The 24919-nt window shown below is 56.2% G+C and overlaps 1 protein-coding gene across 5 annotated transcripts in view; it reads right to left on the reverse strand.

Moving 5' to 3' along the window:
• Positions 1 to 228: 228 nt before the first annotated feature.
• The window catches only part of RAB7A (RAB7A, member RAS oncogene family), a 47428-nt gene continuing 22737 nt past the window's right edge, over positions 229 to 24919 (reverse strand). For 3 of the 5 annotated variants that reach the window (XM_010818001.1, XM_005223170.4, XM_059879583.1), the window contains exons 2-6: positions 11430 to 11490; positions 9194 to 9320; positions 4818 to 5036; positions 3465 to 3593; positions 229 to 1524 (exon numbers count right to left, since the gene is read on the reverse strand). In XM_010818001.1, coding sequence (XP_010816303.1) covers positions 1429 to 1524; positions 3465 to 3593; positions 4818 to 5036; positions 9194 to 9320; positions 11430 to 11482 — 624 coding nt within the window. In that variant the 5' untranslated portion in view covers positions 11483 to 11490 and the 3' untranslated portion in view covers positions 229 to 1428. 5 annotated transcript variants of the gene reach the window in all.

Raw genomic sequence — 24919 nt, forward strand, 5'->3', positions numbered from 1 at the left:
CCCCGCCTCTGCAGGGACAGCGCTCTCCAGCCGGGGTCCCCGCCCCCCCCGCCACTCTGATCAGAAACACAGACGGCACACACCAGGGGCCGGTGCTGAGGGGCTGGACGGAGGAGGCCCGCGGACTGTGCCGGCGGCTGCCGCTCGAGAGAAAGCGCCGTGAGGGCGACCAGCTGCATGGCTGCCCGAGCCCAGGCCTGGAGGAAAAGATGGGGCGAAGACAGGTGGTCTTTGTTCTCGGTACATTTTATTGGCATCACGTTCGTCTCTTACAGAAGAACCTGGCCCACACCCTGGGACGCAGGCCCTTGGAGGGGAGCTCTGTGAAGCAGGCTACAGTGCAGGGGGTGGGGGTGGCCCCGCCAGGAAGCGGGGGCTCAGGGGCTCCACTGGGGAGTCGGGGGGCGGGGGAAGGTGTGCTCACGGAGGACGCCACACCCCAAGAGGAGCGCCTTCTAGAACAAAGGTACCGTCGCTAGGACAGGTCTGGGAGGCCTCCTCTCCCTCTTGGATGTGGATGCGAATCTAACAGGGGAGTTTTAAAGTGTGGAGCAGGGAAGAAAAAAAGGGAAAATGAGAGTTTTAATTTGTGAAACAGCTGTTTCTCCATTGCACACAGCAAAGTATTATGCAAATGGCCTCTTGGAAAATTTAGGTGCAGAGGGAGCTGGACAGTCTCCCCTGGAGAGGTGCAAAGCGTTTGGCTCTGAAGTCTTGATAAAAGGCGTAATGATTCTCGTGTCTACTGTACAGAATACTGCCTCCTGCTGCGCTTCTCACCTCGAGATGCTGAACACGCTGCGGTCCAGACCAGGTTCAGCCCTCGGTCTCTACGCCTGCATCACAGGACTTACACACGTAACCCAAGAATTTCTTACACTGATTTATACATTTTAATTGGTTGCATATATTAACATGTACTATAAGATTCTTTTCTACGAAGCATTACATAATAAATGGATACTGTAAAAAGATCTGATTAGTTAAAAGTAACAAGCATTAACAGGTACATACAAAACTCAGCCTGATCAGACTGGGTGTGAGCCTGTGATGGAGCGCAGGGCACCAGCCTTCCCACATGGTGGCCTTCACAGGAGGGGGTGGGTAAAAAGACCACAAGACGGTTAAAAAAATCAGAACTAATTAGACACAGATTAACTGTAAACAGTTCTCTCTCCAGTGGACAAAAGGAAAAGCTTCCAGCGCAGACTCCACCCCAGGCGGGTGAGCGCAGCCGGCAGTGCTGCTGCCGTGGAGCCCGCGGGGCGGGCGCTGGGCCTGTGGGGCGTGTGCGGGGGTCGGCGGTGTGCTGGGCTCTCCGGGCAGCTGGGCGAGAGATGACTGTCTGTGTGGAGGAGGGGCTCGTGGAAGAAGGCCTGTACGTGTGTTCTCGGTCGCGAAGGACTGTGCGCTCTGCTCTCTGCCTCTTCAGCAACTGCAGCCCTCGGCCGAGGGCTTGGTGCGGTCGTTCTTGTCCAGTTTGATGGGCTCGGGGAACTCGTTGTACAGCTCCACTTCCGTTTCCTGGGCAGGGAGAGAGGTGGTGACTGCGGGCCGGGGGCGGGCCCCGCAGCGGAGGGGCCAGGCGGGCGACGAGGGACGCTGCGGGGCAGGGGCAGGAGGGATAGGCTGATGCCCTCCGCCCGCATGTGCCCGCTCTGGGACCTTCTGCCAGCGCCTGATGAAGGCAGGGTCTGGGGCCCCGGCCCTCACACACCCCGCGAGCTCGCCCCGCGCATCTCTCTTGGATCCAGGTCTGTCTGCCATCTCTTCCAGGCCTTCAGGAGAGCTTGCCCCCAAGGCTGCACACGCCGGGCCCGCCCAGGACAACTCCCTCACTGTGGGCCCCACAGGACAGGGACTGGGGTCACTTCACGGGGACTGGGGCTGAATTAACGTGTTTCCAGCAAGGGGCAGCTTCCTACTTCCTAGGGAAAAAATTCACCTGTCCCTTAGACATGAAGCACCCGCGGGTCGAGGTCCTCTGGGGAAACCACTCTGTTCACAGGTGCTGTACAAGCGACCGCGCCCAGGACTACCTGTATTTTAAGGAGGTCCTCTCCCTGAGAAGTGAGCATGTGCGCGTGTGGCCTGGTCTGCTCACTGGTCAGCGCCATCAGGACCTTCCCGGCCCGGAGGCGAGCCGGCTCCAGCAGTGGCGGCCTGTCCCGCCCGCTGCTCCCAGCCCTGACCAGCGCTCATCTGCTTTCTGTCTTAACAGAGGCCTCAGCAGAGATCGGACTTGCTGGCCCCTCGACTGCAGACTGTGGCCCCGAAACCGACAGGAAATAAAAGTGTGTCCGTGAGCCACGCGGTCTGTGGAGTCTGTCAGGGGCCCGGTGCTGGCTGACACAGCTGTCGTGCGGTTCAGTTAGAACCTCAGGAAGGTTTATTTTTTGCGGGGTGGGTGGTGGGGAGAGGACGAGGGAGGAAAAGGTTGCACCTGGAGTGAAAGTCTTAGTTTAAATGGATAACGAACCAAACACAGCCGAGGAGGAGGACACCACCAGCGAGGGCAGAGGCTGCGCAGGGAGCATGCGGACTGCAGGCAGGCCGACGCGGGGAGGGCCCGACGCGGGCAGCGTGCGCCCCACAGAGGGAAAGGCACACCCACCGGCAGGTTCCTCACCGTGGCCAGAGGGGCTGAGAAAAAGGCCCGCCACACACAGCTCACCCCCCACCTCTGTGCACGGCTGAGGCCCGGGCGAGGGCCCGTCTGCAGAGTGTGGGCACTGTGCCGGGGTCGCCACCGTGGTGCCGGGACCGAGGGTCACCACTGTCCCCAGGGACAGCCGGGGGCCACCTTACCAGTCGGACAGTCTCACTCCCGCGACTCCAGCTCTAGGGGCAAGAGTGTTCGGGAGGAAAGCGCTGCCCCGCCGCTGTGGGGCCAGGAGAGCCTTCACCTGGCACATGCCAACCAGATGCCACTGGTGTTTGGGGGGAGGGGCAACATTTGAATAAACACAGAGAAAACGCAGGAAAACCTTACCTAAGGAAGACGATTCCTAGAGCCTTTTGGGTTAACCTTTATGAGGATCGTTTAGGATAATTCCAAAAGTTGGTACACCTCACTGAATCTTCACAAACGCCCTGGAAGCAGGCAATCTCACCGTACAGCTCAGACAGGATTTAAAAACTAGACCAGATCCCAAGACGGGCAGCAGAGCTGGGCTTCAAACTCAAATGTACCTCAAACGGGAGGAGCGTGCCGAGCAGGGCAGCCCCACACGAGGCGGCCTCAGTGGCCCTGTGGAGCTGACCTAAGGACGGCGGGACAGGGCTGCTCTCAAAGGCCCGCCACCGCCTCTGGCTGCACATAGAGCCTGCGGGGAGAGGTGCAGGCCGAGGCGGCCAGGCCGGGGCTCCGGACCCGGAGGCGCTGATGGCTGCACAGAGAGCCCGCGGGGAGAGGTGCAGGCCGAGGGTCCGAAACCGGAGGCGCCGATGCTGCAGACACCAACCTGCTTGAGCGCGTTCCGGGCAATCGTCTGGAAGGCCTGCTCCACGTTGATGGCCTCCTTGGCGCTGGTCTCGAAGTAGGGAATGTTGTTTTTGCTGTAGCACCAGGCCTGTGCCCGCTTGGTGGCCACCTGAAGGGAGAGGCAGGGCGCAGGTGCCAGGAAGAGCAGGAATCCCACCGGAAGAACCCCGGGCTGGCCACCACCCACCAGCCCCGCGCCAGCTAAGCACAGTACAGCTGGGCTTTCCCCTCAGCCCGCAACCCTGAGCTGCACTTGGAAGCAGCTTGTGAAGGGAGGCGGCGGCCAGCCCGGGAGGAAGTGCCTGCCGCTCCTGGGGCCGCAGGGTCCCCCGGCCCAGGACAGGCCTGGGAGCTTGGTCTCCAGGTCTACAGCCCCTCCTGTGACTGCTCAACGCACCTGCCTGGGCCCCTGGCCTGATACACCCAGGCCCCAGAGCCCCCAACCCAGCCACGTCCTGTTTCCTCACTCCCCACCCAAGCCTGTTTTCAGGAACGAGACAAGAACCAATTCACTTAGGAATCGAGTGACTGGTCAAAAATAAACTCAGCTAAACTTAAGAATAACTTTGTCTACACTCCCCAGAGAGATGCTACTGGAAAGGAAGCCAGAGCAGTTTTACTCAAAGCCCAAAGCACCTCCCGACCCGTGGGATCTGGGGGGGCCCCGCAGCTTAAGGATGACAGCTGAGGGCAACTGAACCCTCCTCCCGGGTCAGAGGCAGAGGCGCCCACAAGCCCGAGTCATGGCCGTGCGGGCGGTGTGGGGATCTCAAGGGGCCTCCTGGGCCCCAGTCCCCAAGGGCAGCCGGCCTGCAGATGGTGCCCCTGTGCACCCCCAGAGCCACGAGGCGCTCAGCACAGACCCTCCACGTGCACAGGGCACCTCAGAGCAGGAGGCCCAGGCGAGAGAGCAGGGCGCTGGGCAGGCCCTCTGGGGCCCCGCGGCCCTGACCTCCGCCCAGGGGTGTCCTCAGCTCAGCAGTGCATGAGCCAGACCAAGGGTAAGTCTGCCCCACAGCCTGGAGACTAAGGTCCCACAGGGCCTAGAGGTCAATCCCGGACCGGAGCCAGGAGGGCTGGCAGGGGGCCGCTCCACAGGGCGCTCCGACCCCACACACCCTCCCCGCTCTGCTCCTGGGGAGCCAGGCGCCACCCCAGGGCGACCAGGTGCCCCCCAGTTAATTGCACCCTTCCCCTGCAGGAATCACACGCAGACAGAAAGATGGGGTGAACCTCGGGGCACGCGGTTCTTTACCAGTCAAACCTGAACACTGGCGCCACCCCCTTTAAAAGGCAGCCCCCCACCAAGGACCCCGCCATCGCCAGCACGCACCTGTCTGTTTTCGAGGTCAATCTTGTTTCCCAGCACGACAAAGGGGAAGTTCTCGGGGTCCCGGGGACTGGCCTGGATGAGAAACTCGTCTCTCCAGCTGTCAAGGGTCTTGAACGTGTTGGGGGCGGTCACGTCGAACACCAGGACGCAGCAGTCGGCGCCTCTGTAGAAGGCCACGCCCAGGGACTGGAACCGCTCCTGTCCCGCCGTGTCCCAAATCTGCCCAAGACACACCGTCACTCCTGGGGGCGCAGCCCTGGACGGGGGCGCTGGGGACGGCAGGGCTACCCCGAGACTAGCACCTCAGGACTTGGGGAGTGTGTGGAGCACGCTGACCGACAGCAGCTGGGTGCATGTGCCCGAAGCCCAGGGACCCAAGCCTGGGTCCTGATCCAGGTGGAGGTCACACAGGGAGGTACGTAAGGAAAAGCTACACCGAAAACCTAGGCGTTCCGCACTTGGGGAGCTCCCCGCAGGGAGCGTCTGCTCAGGGCACGTTTACTTTATTTGGCCACACCGTGAGGCCGGCAGGATTGTAGTTCCCCAGCCAGGGACTGAACCAGGGCCTCAGCAGTGAAAGCACAGGCCCTAACTACTAGGCCAGCACGGGACCCCCGAGTCGTACGTTCCTTTACATCTATGTATTTTACTGTATGTAACATTCACCTTAAAACACCCTTCTTTTTATCATATCTCAAGAGACAAAGAAAAGCGCTGTGTGAGGAGGGGAAGGGGAGGGAGAGAACAATGAAGGCAAAGGCGGGGAGGACTCGGCACGGAGGGCAGGTGCTGACCGAGGGCACAGCGGCACCCGGCTCTCAGAGCTTCTGACCACGCGCTGCCCCGCCGGGATGCAGGCTGCACCTCCTGGATGCCCCAGACCCCAGCAGGGCCCGGGTGGCCGGGAGGGACGACCAGTGTCCCCAGGACAGGCCCCAGTGCCGGGGCAGAAGGCACGCAGTTACCTCCAGCTGACAGCAGTCGCCACCTGCTGGACCCTCTGTCTGTCTGTCTGCAGGAAGCACTTAGCTTCAGGACGGCAAGAGACTGAACATCCTCACAGCCCAAGTAAAAACTACGTCCACAGTGCCGGCCAGGACTCAAGGGCTGGGCTTTAGGTCAACACGGAGTGTGGGCTGAGCCACCCGTCTCATCTAACGAACCAGCCTCTGCAGGAGGCGGCCCAGCCTCCGTGCAGCCGGCCTGGCCTCCTGAGACCCGTTGCACTGGCCAACACGCCAACCTGCCGGCACCACACGGACGGCCGGGTCAGGGAGGACGGCCTCCTGCACAAAACCGGACCAGTGTCTGCCCGGAGAGAGCGAGCCCACACGAGGACAGCCCAGCGGCACAGGGCGCGTTAGGGGACTCCCGTTTCTGTCACACCAGCAAGCTGCAATAGCGTTGCGGACCTTCCCCCCTGCCTAGAGTGCGGCTCTGAGGCTTTCTGCACCAAGTCGAGGGAGGCGCACCCTCCTCCTCGCAGCCGGGCACCTCGAGGGCAGAGCAGCCTGCCCAGAGAACAAGCGGCAGCCGCCGGACTCACTGCAGCCTCGAGCAGCCTCACCGCTGCACTTCCTAGTCATTCTTGTTCCTCTCGCTGCTTTCAAGTTTATCTCGAATGGATTTTTCTTTCAATGTGGTTTTTCCAGTCTTTTCCTTGGAATGTGGGCTCCCCTGAATCCGTGGATTTGTACCACATCTACCATGAAAACTTCCTAGCAAATACTCATCTTTGACCTTCTCGCTCTTCAGAGACGATGAAAAGTCTGCGCTGCTCACCGAGTCCTGTTTCTGCCTTTTCTCCCTTCCCGTCACTCTCCTACCTTTCGGCCCTCATCTGCTGTATCCCATCTGCTAAACACTCTCTAATTTCTAATTCTGGGTTACCGTGCTTCATTTTCAGCAACCCTACTGACCCATGCCACCTGCTTAGCTTCTCTGCAGATAGACAAGATGGCTTGATTTCTTTCAATACAAAAACCACTCTGAACCGCCAGGGAGGTTTCCATTGGTCTCCACTGTGTTGCCCTTTGTGAATCCTCTCTCTTTTTTTGGCATGCTGCTGAAGGCGCATAAAAATAGGGGAGGATTTCTTAAGACATGGAATGAGGATGCCTTTGTCCGGAGATGGTGTTTTCATTTACTTCCAGTCTTTTAAGCTGGCTGCAGAAGCCTGAGCACCAGCCTTCTGTTTCAACCCGAGGACCACATTTTCTTTCGCGCTGTTTCCAGACTGCTCAGTGCCCTGGGTTCTCAGCGGGTGCACTGATTTCAGAAACTCTTAAGATCTGAGCTGTGGGGCTTCATCAGACTGGCGCCGAGCCGGGAGGGGCTGGGCCTCCCTTCTGCAAGCCCTCGTGGCTATTAGAACCACCGCTGTCTGTCTGCTCCTGCTCTGGGACGCGGGGGTCTCCAGGCAGCATCTGAGCCCAGGACCTGAACGCAGCCCTCGGCCGCAAGGCCAAGAGCTCACCTGTCCACCTGCTGTTCCTGCACCCATCTCCTCTCCCCAAGTGCTCTGAGGATTCTGCTTTCTGGCATTCCAGTTTTCTTTGAGGTGATCTGCTCAGCTCAATCCTAAAGCTCACTGTTCCCTTACTGAGTTTAACCTGAGCTTGGCCTGTGCAGTCTGTCTCCGTTTTCTCGGCTGCCCACATCCCATCTCTCAGGGGCCCTCTTCCTCACAGTCTCCATCCCTCGTCCAGAAGCCTCCAGTCTCTGAGCACTTTCTGTGGCACACTACTTCTTCAAGGGCTCATCTTCTGACCGGAAGTTGTGCATCTTCCAACAGGGTGGTCTTATCTTTGTCCTCACCAGGAGTGGTGGCAGAGGTTTATGTCAGATCCTGCAGACAAAGCTCTCCGTGCCCTGCGGACCAGAGACGTGCACAGCGAGACAGGGTGGCCCCCACCAGGGGCAGGGCAGCAGAGCCCCAACCTGCACCCCACAGGCCAGCTGTAGCCCTTCCGGGGGCTGAGGCCTGGGGTCCCGTTTCCACAACCTCCAAGACCCCAGGAGCCCTGTGTGTCTGTGTCCAATGGGGTCTCAGTTTCGGAGCCCACCCTGTGTAGGCCACTCTTGTCCTGAGGATGGGCAGAACGCCAGGCCCTGCTGTGAATCCACGCACCACCGCGGCAGGAGCCCAAGCTTGCCACCAGCTCCCGCTGTCTGCACCGCTGTCCAGAAGTCCTTTCCCTCGAGCGTGGCTTCCTCAGGCCTCAGTCGCACGCACACGGGGGCCTCGCCGAGTACAACGCTGTGTCTGTCTCACGTGTGCCGCCCTGGGTTTGTATGTTCGTCACACGAGCTGCACCACAACATCCAGCGCTTACAATTCTGCCACCTGGAGAGCACCCACCCCCTACCGCCTGTTTACCGCACAACCGGAGGTCTGCACCTTGGAACCTGCCCACTCCCGCATGCCGCTGCGTGTCTGACGCAGTGGGCGGGAGCCACGTCGGCCCCACCTGGAGGAGCGCGTGCCCCGGGAGCACGGGACACGCTCCCACCACAGCCTGTACCGTCCAGACGTCTCAGGGAGCAGGGTGTTGGCCAGGACCACACGGCGTGGTCTCCCCTGGGCAGCACTCAGGGCAGAGAACAGGCTCAAGTGCTGTGGCGGCAGCGGCTCCCACACACCACAGCTGGGCCCACAGCTGGGGCTTCCGGATGCCCGAGGCTGGGGCGGGAGGGCCTGGCGGGCAGAGCCCCGAGTGAGCACACGAGGCTGGCGGGAGCTTAGCTCCTTCCCAGGGATCAGGCCCACGCCCTACAGTGGACGCGTGGTCAGAACCACTGGACCGCCAGGGAAGCCCCAGAACGTGAAGCCTCCTAAGGAGCCACGTGAAGGAATCGTGTTTATCCCAAGTGTTGAAAGGGAAGCCCCTGAAATCAGATTAAGGTGCTACGTGAAGAAGCCAGACCGGCTGAACAGAAACACACCTCAAAGGGCCACGGAAAGCGCAGATCAGAAGCCAGGAAGGCCACTGTGACGGCCGCCGGAAGGACCCGGGCGAGAGGCAAGGGTTTTTCCGCCTGAAGCCCAGGCAAGGGTGCTGAGAGAGGCGCGACTCACACATTTTGGAGACACAAGTCAGGACCTGTAAGCTGCCAACTTTATAGCAAAAAACTGACCAAAACAACAAAACCCAGGGAGGCCAGCTAAATTCGAACTTTGGGGAAAAAAGGAAAATTGCTGGTGTGCCTCGCGGTGCTGAGGACGCCCTCGGTGTCCCATGCTGTATCTGGCAGGCCGCTGGAAGTGAGCTGCCCATGAACACAACCCTGAGATCTGAAAGGGACGGCGGCGCCAAGACAGAGGCAGGCACTCAGACCGGACGACCGGGCTGGGCCGGCAGAGGGGAGGCGCTCACCTGCATGGTCACTAGTCTGTCATCCACCATCACCTCCTTCGTCAGGAAGTCGGCCCCGATTGTGGCTTTGTACTGGTTACTAAACTTCTTGTTCACGTACTGGTTCATGAGTGAGGTCTTCCCGACTCTGAAATTGGAGAAAAACCACAATAAGTCAGGCAGGTTGGCACTGCACACCAACTCCGACGTGTGCAGTCTGGAAGGACTGTCTGTCTCGCAGGAGAACAAGGCCTGCCCCTCCCAGTGGGGCGAGGCCTCCAGGTCACCCAGTGCGGATGCGCGCTCACCCGGGACGGACATGGGCTACTGGCGGGGTCAGGTCCAGAGAAGCGCTTCTAAGCTCTGGTGCAGCCGGCAGAGCCTCATGTTTCCATTTCTCTCCTTAGAAAGAGGCCGGCCAACGCTCTCCTTCTAAAAGAAGCTCCAGCAGAAGACCCCTCCACTTGTCCCCAAGTGTCTCTGCCGTCTTGGGTCTCTCCGTTTGGTGGTGGTTATTCAGTCCAAGAGAGTAGTGGCCAGAGGAAGCCACTGGCTCCCAGCAGACATTCACACAGCCAGCCAGTCTGCTGCCGTTGGCTTAGTTGCTAAGTCGTGTCCGACTCCTGTGACCCCATGGACTGTAGCCCGCCAGGCTCCTCTGTCCGTGGCATTTTCCAGGCAAGAATTACTAGAGTGGATAGCCATTTCCTTCTTCAGAGGATCTTCCTGACCCAGGAACCCAACCTGGGTCTCCTGCATTGCAGGCAGATTCTTTACCGACTGAGCTATGGGGGAAGCCCAAACCAAGTTTAAAATCTGAAGCAGAAAAAGCACCAATATTCCGCCAAATCAGAGTCCACCAAAGCAGGCTCCCCAGAGGTGTGTTTCAGTAAGAGAACTCAGCAAGAGACTGGGGCGACTCTTCGGGTGACGAGGCAGCAGGACAGGCAGGTAACACCTTCCTTTCCACACAGGCGAACACTCGCTCCACCCGCAGAGGACCTGGGAGCACAGCCCAGGGCCGTGCTCCCCACCCGGGCAGCTGCGCCCGAATCTCCAGCGGAACACACAGGAAGTCTGTCTTCAGGCAAGTCTGCGTAACGGGCCGAAAAGCAGCACTTTCAATCCTGACAGTGGAGCAGAGGAACCGGAGCGCGCGAGCGCGGGAGGAGGTCCAGGGAGAGCGGAGACGGACGGAGCGTGTGTGTGGAGGCACGGATGCCAGCCAGCGCGGGTCCGCGGCTCGCGGCGGACGCTCACTTTTAAAGGCTTCTCAGGTGATTAAGGAAGCCAGCCAGGGTAGGAAAATCAGTGCCTTTTAAAAAAAACTTTGGCATAGAAGGCACACTTGCATTATTATATGATTTTTAAAAGCATGTCGCCTCCAGTCTAAGCTTTCAAGGGTCACTTCAGATGCCAAGTCCAAAAACCTCAGCCGCACCCGCCTCGAGTCTTCCCAGCGATCACAGAACTAGTCAGTTACTTGGTCAGTGGAGACGCAGGCCCAGCCAGAGGCGGGTGCAGGCACGCCTCACTTTCAGGCACTCTGCAGAAACTGCCTTCCGCTTGCGTTTTCCCTTTCTTGCAGACTGCACGTCTGTGGCAGCCCTGTGCCAAGCTAGTCAGGTGGTACCACTTTTCCAGTGACGTTTGCTCCCTTCGTGTCTGTGTCACCTTTTGATAATTCTCGCAGTAGTTCTAACTCCCATCATTACTCTGTTATGATCTGTGATCAGTGATCTTTGATGTTACTACCGCAAAAACATGAAGACTCACTGAAGGGTCAGGGGATGGTTAGCATTTTCCGGCAGTAAATTACTTTTAAAGTGCAGTATGTACGATGCTCTTCAGACACACGGTTACTGCACACGTAAGTGGTGACAGCATAGTGCGAACACGACTCTCCTACGCCCCGGAAACCAGAAAGCTCACGCGGCTCGCTTCACCGCGACACTGACGCTGCGCAGGTGGTCTGTAAGCGCCTGCAGTGTCTCGGAGCTCTGCCTGTGCCACACGCGTGCCCCAAACCTCCAGCATGGGCATGGCACGCTGCCCACGGCAGCAAATCCACATGAAAACTCTCTTCCCTCCTCTCACCAGCTAGGAAAAAGGAATCGCGTCAAAGTATCACTGAGTTCAAACAGCCACCATTTTCTCCAAACTGGGGACCAAGGGCCCCACGGCAGGGAGACCCGGCCCCACGGAGACCAGCGTGAGAGCACCACCAGGGTGTCCGCTCACGTGCAGGGACACTCACCCAGAGTCTCCCAGGATGATCACCTTCAGCAGCACTTTCTTCCTCGAGGTCATCCTTCAAGCTGGAAGGAAGGAGAAGGCATGTGAGCAGGACGGAACTGCCGAGGGGAGCCCCTCTCTTGGCACATGCACTGACGCGGCCTGGGAGCTCCGCGCCCCAGCCTTCCGGACGGCTCTCCGCTGCACCCGGGGCCTGGATGGAGCGCAGGCTCAGCACGGGACCCGGGCCAGGAGCACGTCAGGGAGCACCCGGAGGAGCCTGCAGGAGTGCGCGCCGCCGGGACGCTGGGGCGGCGTGGGTGAGCCTGAGTGCTGCTCACACAGGCCTCCTCGCGGTGAGCCCTTCGTCCACCGTGGAGCAGTCCGCCTCTCCCCACCGCTGTCTACCCCTGCCGCCGCCTATCCGTCTCCGGAGCAGGGACCCCGCATGCAGCTGGAGGCCGCGGACAACCTCACAGCTGGCCCTCGGCACCCGCGGTCCTGCCTCTGCGGCTCAACCACGTGGGCTGTGCAGTCTGCATTCTCTAAAAAACCCTCACGGGTGTCCCTGGTGGGCCAGGGGTTAAGAATCCACCGGCCAGTGGAGGGGGCACAGTTTCCATCCCTGGCCCAGGAAGATCCCACGTGCGGTGGAGCAACTGAGCCCTGAGCCACAACCCAGGGGCTGCGACCACTGCGCCCAGAGCTGAGCTCCGCCCTGGGGAAGAGCCTGTGCGGCGATGAGGCCCAGCAGAGCCAGAAACCCTCCTGCAAGTGGCCGCGCGGACTTGACATTTTAATGTGTGACATTCGTCTCTCTTTTCCTAACAATTTCTGTCCAGACCGTTTTATTCTCTATCCCCAGTGCCCAGTACAGAGTTATCAAATACTGGCAGCAACAGCATTTGACTCTGCAGCTCGAGACCATCTTTCCCCAGAAAGCCCTTCAGGAAGTCTTCCGGAGCCTGGACCAGACAGCATGGAAGAGGCCCCGCTGACGCTCAACCCCCTGCCTCAGCCTGACCCCTGATCACTTTCCTTATGGGCACAGGCCTTGTGGTCCTCGGGAGTGCCTCAGAGGCCTTCAGGGGGAGAGCGGTGGCAGGAGGGCAGCGGTTCTGATCCTGGACCGGTGTCGGGGCCGCACATGAGGACCGCGAGGAGCACCCCTCGGCGCTGACCCCCTGGGAGGGCTGAGGCTGCCGCCGCCTCCAGAGGCAGCAGCGTCCTCAGAAAGGACCCCATGCCTTCTGGGGACCCCGAGCCCTGGCCCCTCCTCAGGAGACACCGGAAAGGCCGGATGGAGACGACCAGGAACCAGCAGGGGCGGCGTCCACCTCCCACCGTCAGTGGAGCAGGGACCTCGGGGCTTACACGGGACCGAGCGGGAGGGTGTGGTGTCCTTCCAGTCTGGGAAGACAAGATGCTCCAGATGGGGCCTGAGCAAAGCTGCCTTTGGTCTCTGCTTCACCTGCCTGGCTTCCTGAAGGCTGAGGCTGACGGCACTGCCTGCCACAGGGCCGTGACTCAAGAAGGGGATTCCTGGCCCCACACTCCCCAGCGCTGTGACCTCGGACGCGCCGGCCAACCCCTCTGCTGGGAGAAGGAGAAACAGCTCTTAGGTCGGAGAAAGGGTGTCAGGCATGGATGAGAAAAACGCACAGGACAATGATGAGAGCCCAGGCAGCGCTCAGTGAATGCCGGCGTGCTGGTTCCAACCTGCACCGAGTGCAGAGCCGAGTACACAGCGGAGTCCAGAAGGCAGCGAGCGCGGCAGGAACTCAGAGCCGGCCACTGCGCACCCCGTTTCCAGACGCTGGCTGCCAGCTGTGCTCCACGAAAGGAAATGGCAAGGGCTAGAACGGTCAGCGCCTGCAGGGCAGGGTTAGAGGGAGGGCCCCGTGCCCCTGAAAGCAAGGCTCTCCGCAGCTCTGCTCAGTGTGGGGATGGGAGGCAAACTGGAGGTGGTGAGCAGGCCCCACAGCCGAGCCCGGGGCAGGCTGTCTCAACCCCCCAGTTCCTTCTACACAGCACCCACCCGTGCTAGTCAGGAGTGGGACTAGACGAGTCACGCCAGGCCTGCTTCCTGTAGCGTTTTCTCCATCACATCCAGGCTGGCGTTGGCTTTTCCTACCTGCAGTGAGAGGTTCAGGCCCAGCATCTCCAAACACCCATGAGACTGCCAGCCCCGCCGGCCTCCCAAGGGACTGCTTTGACCAAAGTTGAAGCGTCTCACCAGGAGGTCTGAGGCTGAATAGGGGCCGAGATCAGAGTGTGATGGCTGGGACACGCTTCAGATGCAAAGGGCAGGTTAAGGAAAGGACTGAAAAGATGACTTTGCAAAGAAATACACCGATTCTCAGAGTTCAGTAAGTTTCACTTTGCATCAAGCGCTCTTTCCTAACATCAGAAAGACAACATAAGAAGCACGCCCCACCCTCGCTGCCCCCAAGACAGCTCGCGTTCCCTCCTCTCGGTTCTGCTCACAGGTGGCAGGCGGCCCCGAGTGCCTTTCCTCCCTGCACACCCCATCACAGGCCTGGGGACCCACCTGAGGCGCGTCCGGGAGGCCCCTCCAAGCTCGTGTGGCCCTGCACACAGGCCGGAACTGTCTCTCCCATAGTACTGGTCAGCCACTGTCTCAGTGTCTGGTATTTCTCTGACTGCACTAAGCATTTAAACAGTCGTTCCTACCTTCTGTTTGACATACCAAAACTCTAGGGAAAACAGTGCCCTAGACAATACCTCTGAGCTTCCACCCATGGGGTCCTTTTCTGGGACACCGCAATGCCCGCTGGGTGGAGGTCTTGTAGGAGCTCAGGCTCCTGAGACCCTTGCCAGCCACACGGAGCTGAGGACCAATGGCCAGTTCACACAGCAGGCAGCCCAGGCACAGGGAAGCGGCCTGGCCTCAACACCTCGACTCTGAGAGCCCTCATTCCTGGGGGCTCCCCACAAGAGACACGTCCAGCACAGGAGCCACTGTGCTCCATGAAGCCCAAGGCTGGGGGCCCATCGGGTACGCCCAGCCCCTCCCCACCCATCAGATGCCATCACGAAGCCAGACACATGACCACAAGCAAGCTTCCCACAACAGAGGCGCTCATGTGCCTTCAACAGGGTTCCCAGGCAAAGGGGTAGGAAGTCAATGAAAGGTCAAATTCTTACTCAGGGGAAAGGTTTCTGTCCATTTTAACCCAAGATGTTTAAGAATGGGATTACTGAGATTAAGAATGGGATTAACTGTTTAAGAATGGGATTACTGAGTCAAAAGTATAAAAGCACTTTTATGACTTTTGCCAATTCACTTTCCTGAAGGAGTTTCCAAATGTAACTGCAGCCACTGTTGCAAAAGTTAACAGAAACAGGATCTAAATGAGAAAAATTTTACTGAGACAAAGAAAATCAGAATAAATGAAGAGGTATCTCCTACAGGAAGCCTTACTGTAAAGATAAAAGTTCTTCCCTATTTAAATAACTGCAAGGATTTGGGGGGATGTGATGAAATCATTCTGTCTTTCTTAGTAAAAAATGAACAAGAATCCCTCCCAATCCTTTCAAAAGAGTAGTGACAGTAAGCTGGCCTAACCATCTTGGAAAGTATGCCATCAACACAGAGTATTAACAGGACGGGCTGGAACTCCAGCAACAGAACTCAGCAGTGCAGGCTAACCCCACTCGGCGGCGAGAGCCAGGCTAACACCCCTACAGCCCGTCTTCCCAAACAGACTCCCCAGCAGAGCAGAGGCACAAACGCAAGGCACACACAGATCAGAAGGCCTCTCCTGGAGGGCGGCTCACAAATGACTTTCTTTTCTTCATATTCACTTACTGTCATCTTTCCAGGGGCAAACGACCTTCAAACTCAAAAGGCCATTTCCATTTTGGAGGAAAACGTTCACTGTTGACCTTCCGGTCAGTTCTGCTTCCAAGAGCATTCCTGTCCTGCAGGACATGCGCCCCTGCGCGCACCAGTCAACAGGCAAGAGGGGTCACGGCCAGGGCCAGCCCAGAGGGTGCCACCGGCTTCACACTGGCAACCGCTAAGAGCTACGCTTTTATACATCATGTTCTCTGGGATTGGAGCGCGGGACGCTTGTTTCTAGAAAACAGCAAAGAAAAAGCAAAACCAAAGCAACCCTGGACTCTGCCCCAAGGAGCAGCGCCTCCAGAACCCTCACTGGCAGCACCTGCTTTCTCTCACCCTCTCCCAGCACCGTCTCCACGGACTTCTGTAGACACAAACTGCTCTGAAAAACCCTACAGAGTTAAAGTGTCCCCAGGGCCTGGGACCGGGCGCGGAGAGGACACCCACCAGCCCAGGAGTCTCTCCCAGAGCCTTTCTAGAAGAAGGGATACTCGCAGCACATCCCCTTCCTTCTGTCCTCAAACCCAGCATGGTCAGTGCACATCACGGTTCCACGTGCTGCATGGACTCCTTCCCCCAGGGACACTGTTTCTCAGGTGGGAAATCAAAAGCTAGACTCCCCCCCACACAAACCTGGAGTCACTGCTCTCCTCACCTTTGAAGCTGAGCAGTCAACTGGCCATAAAAGCAGAGCCACAAGCAGGCAGGGCCATCAGGAAAACAGAGTGACCCAGCCCAGACTGTGGGCAGGGCCAGTGAGGACAGCAAGGGGCTGCCAGAGAAGGTGGGCGGGGCCTGGGGACACGGGGCCGGGGCGGGGAGGAGCAGGAAGCCGGGCCACCTCCACCTCTGCCGCCAGCCCGAGGGCAGCCCCTCAACCAAGGAACTGCCCCCGTGCCGGCCACGCGGGGGCGCAGCCTGCGCTGAGTCCTCGGGGTTTATGCAACTTGAAACCCGGGGTCCACTGATCATACAGCCTGTGTGCTCCAAGCAAGCCTTCCGCTGTGATGGTGTCAGCCAACAGGCTGCTGCTCTGATGTCCCATTTACTGCACCCAGGGGAAACGCAGCAGGCAAGAGCTCCCAGAAGGCTTCAAGAGGACACTGGGAGGCCCGAGAAGACGCAGGAGACACATGAGCGAGAGCAGCACACTGCCGAGCTGCGTGGGCACTTCAAGGGCAGTGACCTCAGCTACGGAGTGAGACAAACTCTGCTCCAGGAGATGACGAGCCTGGACTGGAAGGAGAAAAGGGCACCAGGATGTCCCAGGCAGGACAACCCGCTGACCCGCCAACACTGCCCCCAACACGCCCCGTCCCCCCCAGTGCTCCTTCAAAGGTGTGCCTGCCACTCCACACTGCCCCTCAGGTGCCCTACGCACATGAGGACAGGGGACAATCCCGGAGACGGACCTGAGAGTGCAGGTCCAGGAGCGGCCCCGAGCACCGCCTCCTAGGCTTGGCCCACAGTGACGTGCCAAGCTCCCCATACAAGCACAAGGTCAGCACTCTCTGAGATGAGGACTTCTAAACCCCCGCCCACTGCTCACCAGGAAAGGCCTGGCTGGCATTCTCACCAGGGCACATTCTCTGGAGCCGCCACAGCATCAACTTACATCATGAGGGAGCTAACGTTGTGGGGCGGGGCCTCTAGCTGCAGTGCACAGACTCTCTAGCAGTGGGGTAGGCTCAGTTTTTGCACCACGTGGGATCTCAGTTGCCCGACCAGAAACTGAATCTGCACCCCCTGCCCTGAAAGGCGGATTCTTAGCCACTGGGGAAGTCCCTATGAGGGCTTTTCTAACAGTGTGAAACACGTACCTAGTCAACCAGTCGGAGAAGGCAATGGCATCCCACTCCAGTTATCTTGCCTGGAAACTCCCATGGATGGAGGAGTCTGGTGGGCTGCAGTCCATGGGGTCTCTAGGAGTCGGACACGACTGAGCGACTTCACTTTCACTTTTTACTTTCATGCATTGGAGAAGGAAATGGCAACTCACTTCAGTGTTCTTGCCTGGAGAATCCCAGGGACGGGGGAGCCTGTTGGGCTGCCGTCTATGGGGTCGCACAGAGTCGGACACGACTGACGTGACTTAGCAGCAGCAGCAGCAGTCAACCAGCATTTCTAGTATTATCACTTCACCTTCCAAATCTCATCACCCCAGCCTCTCACACTAGCGCGCTGGCTCTGCTACACTAGCACATTAACTCACACAAGTGTGCCTGAGGTCCTAGTCAAACATCTAAGACAAACCACAGCTTCATTTACGTGTGTCCTAAAGTCACTGTACAAACCAGGACTGCGTCAACACCAGCAAACGCTGCGGTGGAGGTGTGTCACCGACAGAAGACGCACGCTCGGTGCCAGGGAAGGAAAAGCGCAGCTGACGCGTGGGCACTCGCTGACTACCACTCGGGTTTTCGCCCCCGCGTCTACTGTTCTGCGGTAACAGTTTAGGCCCATGAGTGCGAGCAGTATGGCTCCCCGCTCTCGAGATCCTAACCCAGGCTGATCAGACGACCTCAGACTACGGCACCCTACGTCCTGACATCCTCCTCCATGCCTCATACTTAACTACATCCACTCACAAGTCCCTGTCTCTTTCAGGAACACTGGTCACTAACCGCGACCTAGGGTAGCAAGCACACCCACTTTGGCTCAGACACTTTTTCCTCAAGGACTCTTGCAGGAACCATAGTGACTGAGGTGTGCCACAAGGCTAGACTGACTCCTCAACAACTCCTTCCCGACCATTTCTGAGTCAAGATGCCAAAATTAAAAAAAAAAAAAAAATCCAGTCAGCTAAGTGACAGTCTGTCTCCACACCTGGCAATTTTTAAGGCTCCACATCACCCAGAGCACAGAATGAAGAATATCACACGTGTGGTCAGGTTAGATGCTGACAAGTTAACACCACCGGCCATGGGTCTATGACCCGGAGTTCAGACAGGGAGGCCCAGGTCACGCGGTACACCACCACCACCAGGACAGCAGTCAGAGAGGCAGGGCACGTTCCACCAGCGAAGAGGAAGGGTGGGAACCGGGGAAGACAGACCCTGTCAGCACCCACGGGGGCACTGAGCCAGCAGAGCGCGCCCCTAGGCCGGCAGCACCCTCCCTGAGCCGAGGCCAGGCCCCGTCAGGGCTCCGTCTCCTCCGGCCCACAGGCCCCAGCAGGACTCGCCCTGCCAGCGGCGCCCCCTCCTCAGTGGAGGGCTCTCGGTGGCGCCTGGGACCCTGGAAGGACCCAAGGGCCCCTCCGTTCTGAAGCTGCTCCAGCTCAGGACTGGCTTGTCTCTCCCACATCATGAACTTCAGTTCCCCGTGCCCACTGTCACACCACCACGATCCCGCCACCGCTTCAGGGAGCAAGATCACAGGACTATATGCCTGCGGGTACACGGCATTTACCGCTTTGGCGTGAAGTGGGGCGCTACCCCCAGGGAAAAACAGGTTAGAGCAGCAACTCTCGCCCAACGTTTGGGGTCACAGGCTCCGAACCTCGAGCACTGCCTGCTTCCAAGTCAGATATCAGGAATACAGGAGTCCCAGGAGCCCCACGCTTGGTCCCAGGGCCACTGTCCTCAGAACAGACCCCTAGAGCAAAGACCACATTTCATATCAAGTCATCGAAGTACGTTAAACCAAATACGTAACCACTGGGGCTTTAATTCACAAAGCCTCCTCAACAAAACATTTTTAAACAAGTGTTCAAAAATTTCAGTATTAAACGAAAAAGTAGCCCAATTTAGCATTATGAACTCATATTCTGTAAGGAGACTTACAGCTAAAAGGGCGTGGGATGCCTCCTGTGGTGAACGGTGCACAACTCGGAGCCCAGATTCCAGAGCACCCTGGGGCTCTCACTCCAGGCCTTCACTGTCCCTGACCAGCTGAACGTGTAGAAACGATGGCAGAACAAATGATTCTCAGACACACAAATGGATTCTATCAGGACAAGCTTCTCAAGTGGAAAAGCCCGTTTTGTGACAGGCTGCAGGTTCCTTACAACACGGTTGACCTCCATGTATATCCGCTCTTTGTTCATTTCACAAATGACAGTCATGATATTATCTTTTCTTGAAAATCGTCTTTAACAATGCCCATCACCTAGGGACTTCCCTTGGTCCAGTGGATAAGACTCCAAGCTTCCACTGCAAGGGGCACAGGTTCAATCCCTGGTCAGAGAACTAAGATTTCCCACAAGCCACACGATCAAAAACAAACAACAAAAAAACCGCAATATCCACCCCAAACAAGGCTACTCTGATGCCTGTCTCTGAAGAGTAATTCTGTTAAAGTACTAACTGCGGTCGTTCTTTGGTTGCTAAGCCATATCTCACTCTCTGCGAGCCCATGAACTGTAGCACGCCAGGTCTCCCTGCTCTTCACCATCTCCTGAAGTTCGCTCAGACTCATGTCCATGGAGTTGGTGATGCCATCCATCCATCTCATCCTCTGTCCTCCCCTTCTCCTCCCGCCTCCAATCTTTCCCAGCATCAGGGTCTTTTCCAATGAGTTGGCTCTTTGCATCAGGTGGACAAAGTACTGGAGCTTCAGCTTCAGCATCAGTCCTTCTAATGAATATTCAGGGTTGATTTCCTTTGGGATTGACTGGTTTGATCTCCTTGCTGTCCAAGGGACTCTCAAGAGTCTTCTCCAGCACGAAAATTCAAACGCATCAGTTCTTCAGCACTCAGCCTTCTTTATGGTCCAACTCTCACATCCATACATGACTACTGGAAAAACCATAGCTTTGACTATATGGACCTTTGTTGGCAAAGTGAGGTCTCTACTTTTTAATATGCTATCCAGATTTGTCATATCTTTCCTTCCAAGGAATAAGCATCTTTTATTTCCTGATTGTAATCACCGTGTGCAGTGATATTAAGAGCCCCAAAAAAGAAAATTTGTCACTGTTTCCACTTTCTTGCCTTCTATTTGCCATGAAGTGATGGGACTCGATGCCATGGTCTTAGTATTTTGAATGCTGAGTTTCCCGCCAGGCTTTTGCTCTCATCAAGAGGCTCTTTAGTTCCTCTTCACTTTCTGCTACTCACATGGTTATCTGCGTATCTGAGGTTAATATTGCTCCTGGTAGTGTTGATTCACCATGTGAAATACCCAGCCTGGCATTTCAATCACGTGATCACTCTGCAAGGGTGACAATACACAGCCTTGACATATTTCTTTTTCAACTTAGAACCAGACCATTGTTTCATGTCCGGTTCTAACAGTTGCTTCTTGACCCACATAGAGGAGTCTCAGGAAACAGGTAAGGTGGTCTGGTATTCCCATCTCTTTAAGAATTTTCCCCAGTTTGTTGTAATCGGCACAGAGGCTTTACTGTAGGCTTTCTCTATGAGCCAACGAATATTTGCAATTTGGTCTCTGGTTCCTCTGCCTTTCCTAAATCCTGCTTGTACATCTGGAAGTTCCTGGTTCACCTACTGCTGTAGCCTAGCTTAAAGGATTTTGAGCACTACCTTGCTAGCGTGTGAAACGAGTGCAACTGTACAACAGTCTGAACATTCTTCAGCACTGTCATCTTTGGGATTGGAATGAAAACAGACACTTTCCAGTTCCATGCCCACTGCTGAGTTTTCCTAATTTGTAACACTTTTATATTGAGTGCAACACTTTAACAGCATCATCTTTAAGGATTTTAAACAGTTCAGCTGGAGTTTCATTATCTCCACTGACTTTGTTGGTAGTGATGCTTACTAAGGCCTACTTGACTTTACGCTCCAGGATGTCTGGCTCTAGGTGAGTGACCACACCGTTGCAGTTATCCCAGTCACGAGGTTTTTTGTAGAGCTGCTTCTGTGTATCTTGCCGCCTCTTCTTTATCTCTTCTACTTCCGTCAGGTGCACACCGTCTCTGTCCTTTACCGCGCTTAGTCTTCCATGGAAAGTCCCCTTGATAGCTACAATCTTCCTGAAGAGGGATCTAGCCTTTCCTAGTCTGTTGCCGTCCTCTACTTCTCTACACTGTTCACTGAAGAAGGCGCTCCTTGCTATTCTCTGGAACTTTGCACTCAGTTAAGTATGTACCAGTTAGGACTCTCCAGAGAGACAGAACCATGGATCCAAGGATGAAGGAACAGAAGCTAATTCTCCTGCTGGCACCGTGTAAGAGCCTATGTTTTTGCCAGTTAAAGTGAGATTTCAAATGTGTTGTTAAAAATAAACTTGACATACATGAGATTCACGTTTCTGTAAGGATGTATAAGATCATGGAATGCACACGTGAAATGTAGCATTTAGACCAGTGAGGAGGTTCTCACAAGATTATGGAGGCTGAGATGCCCCGCGATCGGCAGTCTGAAGGCCTGGGAACCAGGCAAGCTGGGTGTCAGATCTCAGCTGAGCGGGGGTGGCGGGGGCGGGGGGGCTGGGCTGGGAAAACCTCCCACCGGGAGAATTCTACCCCCGGCGAGCCTCCCGGGCCTTGACGAGAGCAGCGTGCCCTGCTCAGCCCTCATGCCCAGCTGTGCGCCTCTTTAAGCAAGCATTAGCTACCCCTGGGGCCCTGCCGGCCAGTGACACACAGAATCACCAGCACACCAGGCAGGTGTGAAAGCCCCACAGAGCTCAGGGCTCGGGCACGTGTTCAGCTCCTCTGACTGAGGAAGTTCGAAGCGTCCAAACACTCTGCCTCCATTACAAAGGCTACTATCTGAAGGTTATTACTCAAGTTTACTTTACAGGGCTTCAAAAGCAGTGTGTGAGAGATCTGGCAAAACACAGATCCACCTGCCTCACAAGATCACTGACGGCCAGCTTGCTTCAGGTAACATTTAGGAAAATCACTGCTAAACACTAACTCAGGGTGGAAACGCGCCAGTAGCCCACTAGAAAGGAGAAGAACCGAACGTCCCATCACCAGGTCAGGTGTGGGTGCTTCTCCGCAGATCCACACAGCGCTGCCAGGCACACGCCCCTGCAAACCACGGTCCTTCTCCTCAGTCAGGACAGCTGCTCAAGAGCAGAGCTCGCAGCTTCCCCAGCCGGCGCTGTGACCACCAGGGATGGAAACACGAAATCACATCTCGAGGTCAGAGACCTGCCAGCTGAGATGCCGTCTGGCTCTTATTTGTGAGAAAGACCGTGTCTGAAGCGAGGACACTCATCTCAGTGTGCGCATCTGTAAGAGCCTCACCCGTGGAGCAGCCATCATGACTGTTTCCAGGACCTTTCCGCCAGGGCCAGCAGGAACCCTGTGCGGATTATGTATGCAGCAGCCCCTCCTCGCCTGCCCCCGGCCCTGGCTTCTGTTTTGGAATCGGCCTCCTCCAAACAGCGCTCGTGCACGGGGTCCTGCAATATCTGTCCTTTCCTATCTGGCTTATCTCACTCGGCATGTTTTCAAGGCCTGTCCACCTTGCAGCCCACACTGGAACTTCATTCCTTTACATGGTGAATAGTACACCCCTGTATCTAGATACTGTCTTTCGCTTATCTATTTCACCAACGGACGGGCACACAGGGTCTTTCTACCCGCTGACTGCTGTGAATAATTCTGCCATAAACCATAATGTATGAGTATCTGCTGGAGATCCTGATTTCAAATCTGGTGGGTAGATGCACCTAAGTGCCAGGACATACGGTAATTTTCTGTAATCTGTGCACTGCTCTCCATACAACTCCAGCATTTTACATTCCTACTAGCAATATTCGAGGGTCCCAATTTCTGTAATTCTCACCAACACTTTTTTTTTTTTAAATAAAGAGCCAGGCTTCCGTTGTGGCTCAGTGGTAAACAATCCACCTGCCAATGCAAGAGACACAGGTTTGGTCCAGGAAGATGCCACGTGCTTTGGAGCAACTAGGCCCACGCGCCACACCTCCCGAGCCTGCGCTTTAGAGCATGCAAACCGCAACTACCGCAGCTCGAGCGCCCTAGAGCCCGGGCTCTGCAACAGGAGAAGCACTGCGGTAAGCCCACACGGGCAACCAGAGCGGACCCTGCTCGCCAGAGCTGGAGGAGCCCTTGTTCGCCACAACTAGAGACGGCCTGAGCAGCAAAGAAGACCCAGCACGGCCATAAATAAATAAGTCATGAAGTTACTTCGGGCAGGGGAAAACAAGAGCCACCACGGCCCACGTGAAGCGCATGTCACCGTCCTGAGTGCCCGACAGCTAGTTGTGCTGGGCGTTTGTTGTTTGTGTCGATCAGCCGTTTCCACATCTTTTTCGGAGAAATGTCTACTCTGATCCTGAACCATCTAAAATCAAATTGCTTGTTTGCTGTTGAGCTGTTCAAACTGTAAATACATATTCTGAATGTTAGGCTTATCAGATGTACAATTTGTAAGTATCTTCCCCATTCTGTAGGTTGTCTTTTTACTCCCCTAACACTGTGCTTGGAAACACAAAAGATCTAATTTTGATGAAGCCGAGTTTATGTGTTTCCTCTGCTGCTGCAGGTGCCCTTGGTATCTCAGCCACATCACCAAGTCCAGCACCAGGGATCTCGCCCTGTTTACTTCTCAGAGTCTCGCAGCTCTAAGTCTTTTTTTTTTTGCAGCGCTGAGCAGCATGTGGGATCTTGGTTCCCTGACCAGGGATCAAGTCTCCCGCAGTGGAAGCGTAGAGTCTTAAACCACTGGGCCACCAAGGAAGTCCCTCACTTCTTTACTTTTACCTCTTAAGATTGAGATCTTTGGGACTGAAATACAAGACATGACACCATAAAACTCCCAGGAGAAAATGCAGACAAAACATTCTCTGACTAAGTCATTCCAATGCTTTCTTACCTTAGGTCAGTCTCCCACAGCAATAGAAATAAAAACTGAAATAAACAAATGGCAACTATTCAAACTTACAAGCTTTTGCACAGAAAAGGAAAACATAAACAAAGGGAAAAATCTACAGAATGGGAGAAAATATTTGCAAACGATATGACTGACAAGGGTCTAACTTCCAAAATATACGAACAGCTCACACAACTCAGTAACAGCAACAAAACACGACAAACGACCACAGAGCAACCAAGCGCACGCACCGTAACCAGAGTGCGCGCCTCGCAATGAAAAGGCCCGGCATGACGAAGTGAACACCCCCAGGCCACAAATAAGATCTGACACAGCCGAATAAACTTAAAAAAAAAAAATGGGTAAAAGACCTAAACAGACATTTCTCCAAAGAAATACAGGTAGCCAACAGGCACATAAAAGTATGCTCAATATCCCTAATGTTTCAAGAAATGCAATTCAAAACTACAATGAGGTACTGCCTCACACTGGTCAGAATGGCCATCATTAAAAAGTCTGCAAATAATAAATGCTGGAGAGGGTGTGGAGAAAAGGGAGCCCTCCTACACGCTTGGTAGGAATTTATCAACAAGCTGGTGCAGCCACTAGGAAAGTTCCTCAAAAACTAAAACTAGAGTTGTCATATGATCCAGAAGTCCCACTCCTGGGCAGATACCCAGACAGACTCTAATTCAGAAAGACACACGCAGCCCAGGGCCCACAGCAGCACCGTCCCAGCAGTCAGGATCTGGAAACACTCAGACGTCCAGTGGCGGACGAATGGACAGAGCAGCCGCGGCGCACATGCGCAATGGAGCACGACAGCCGCGCAGGAAACAGCGCCACCGTGCGCAGCGCCGGGGGGCGACACCGAGCGAACTGCCAGGA

The sequence above is a fragment of the Bos taurus genome, chromosome 22 (assembly GCF_002263795.3).
Source record: "Bos taurus isolate L1 Dominette 01449 registration number 42190680 breed Hereford chromosome 22, ARS-UCD2.0, whole genome shotgun sequence".
In the NCBI taxonomy this organism is placed as follows: Eukaryota; Metazoa; Chordata; class Mammalia; order Artiodactyla; family Bovidae; genus Bos; species Bos taurus.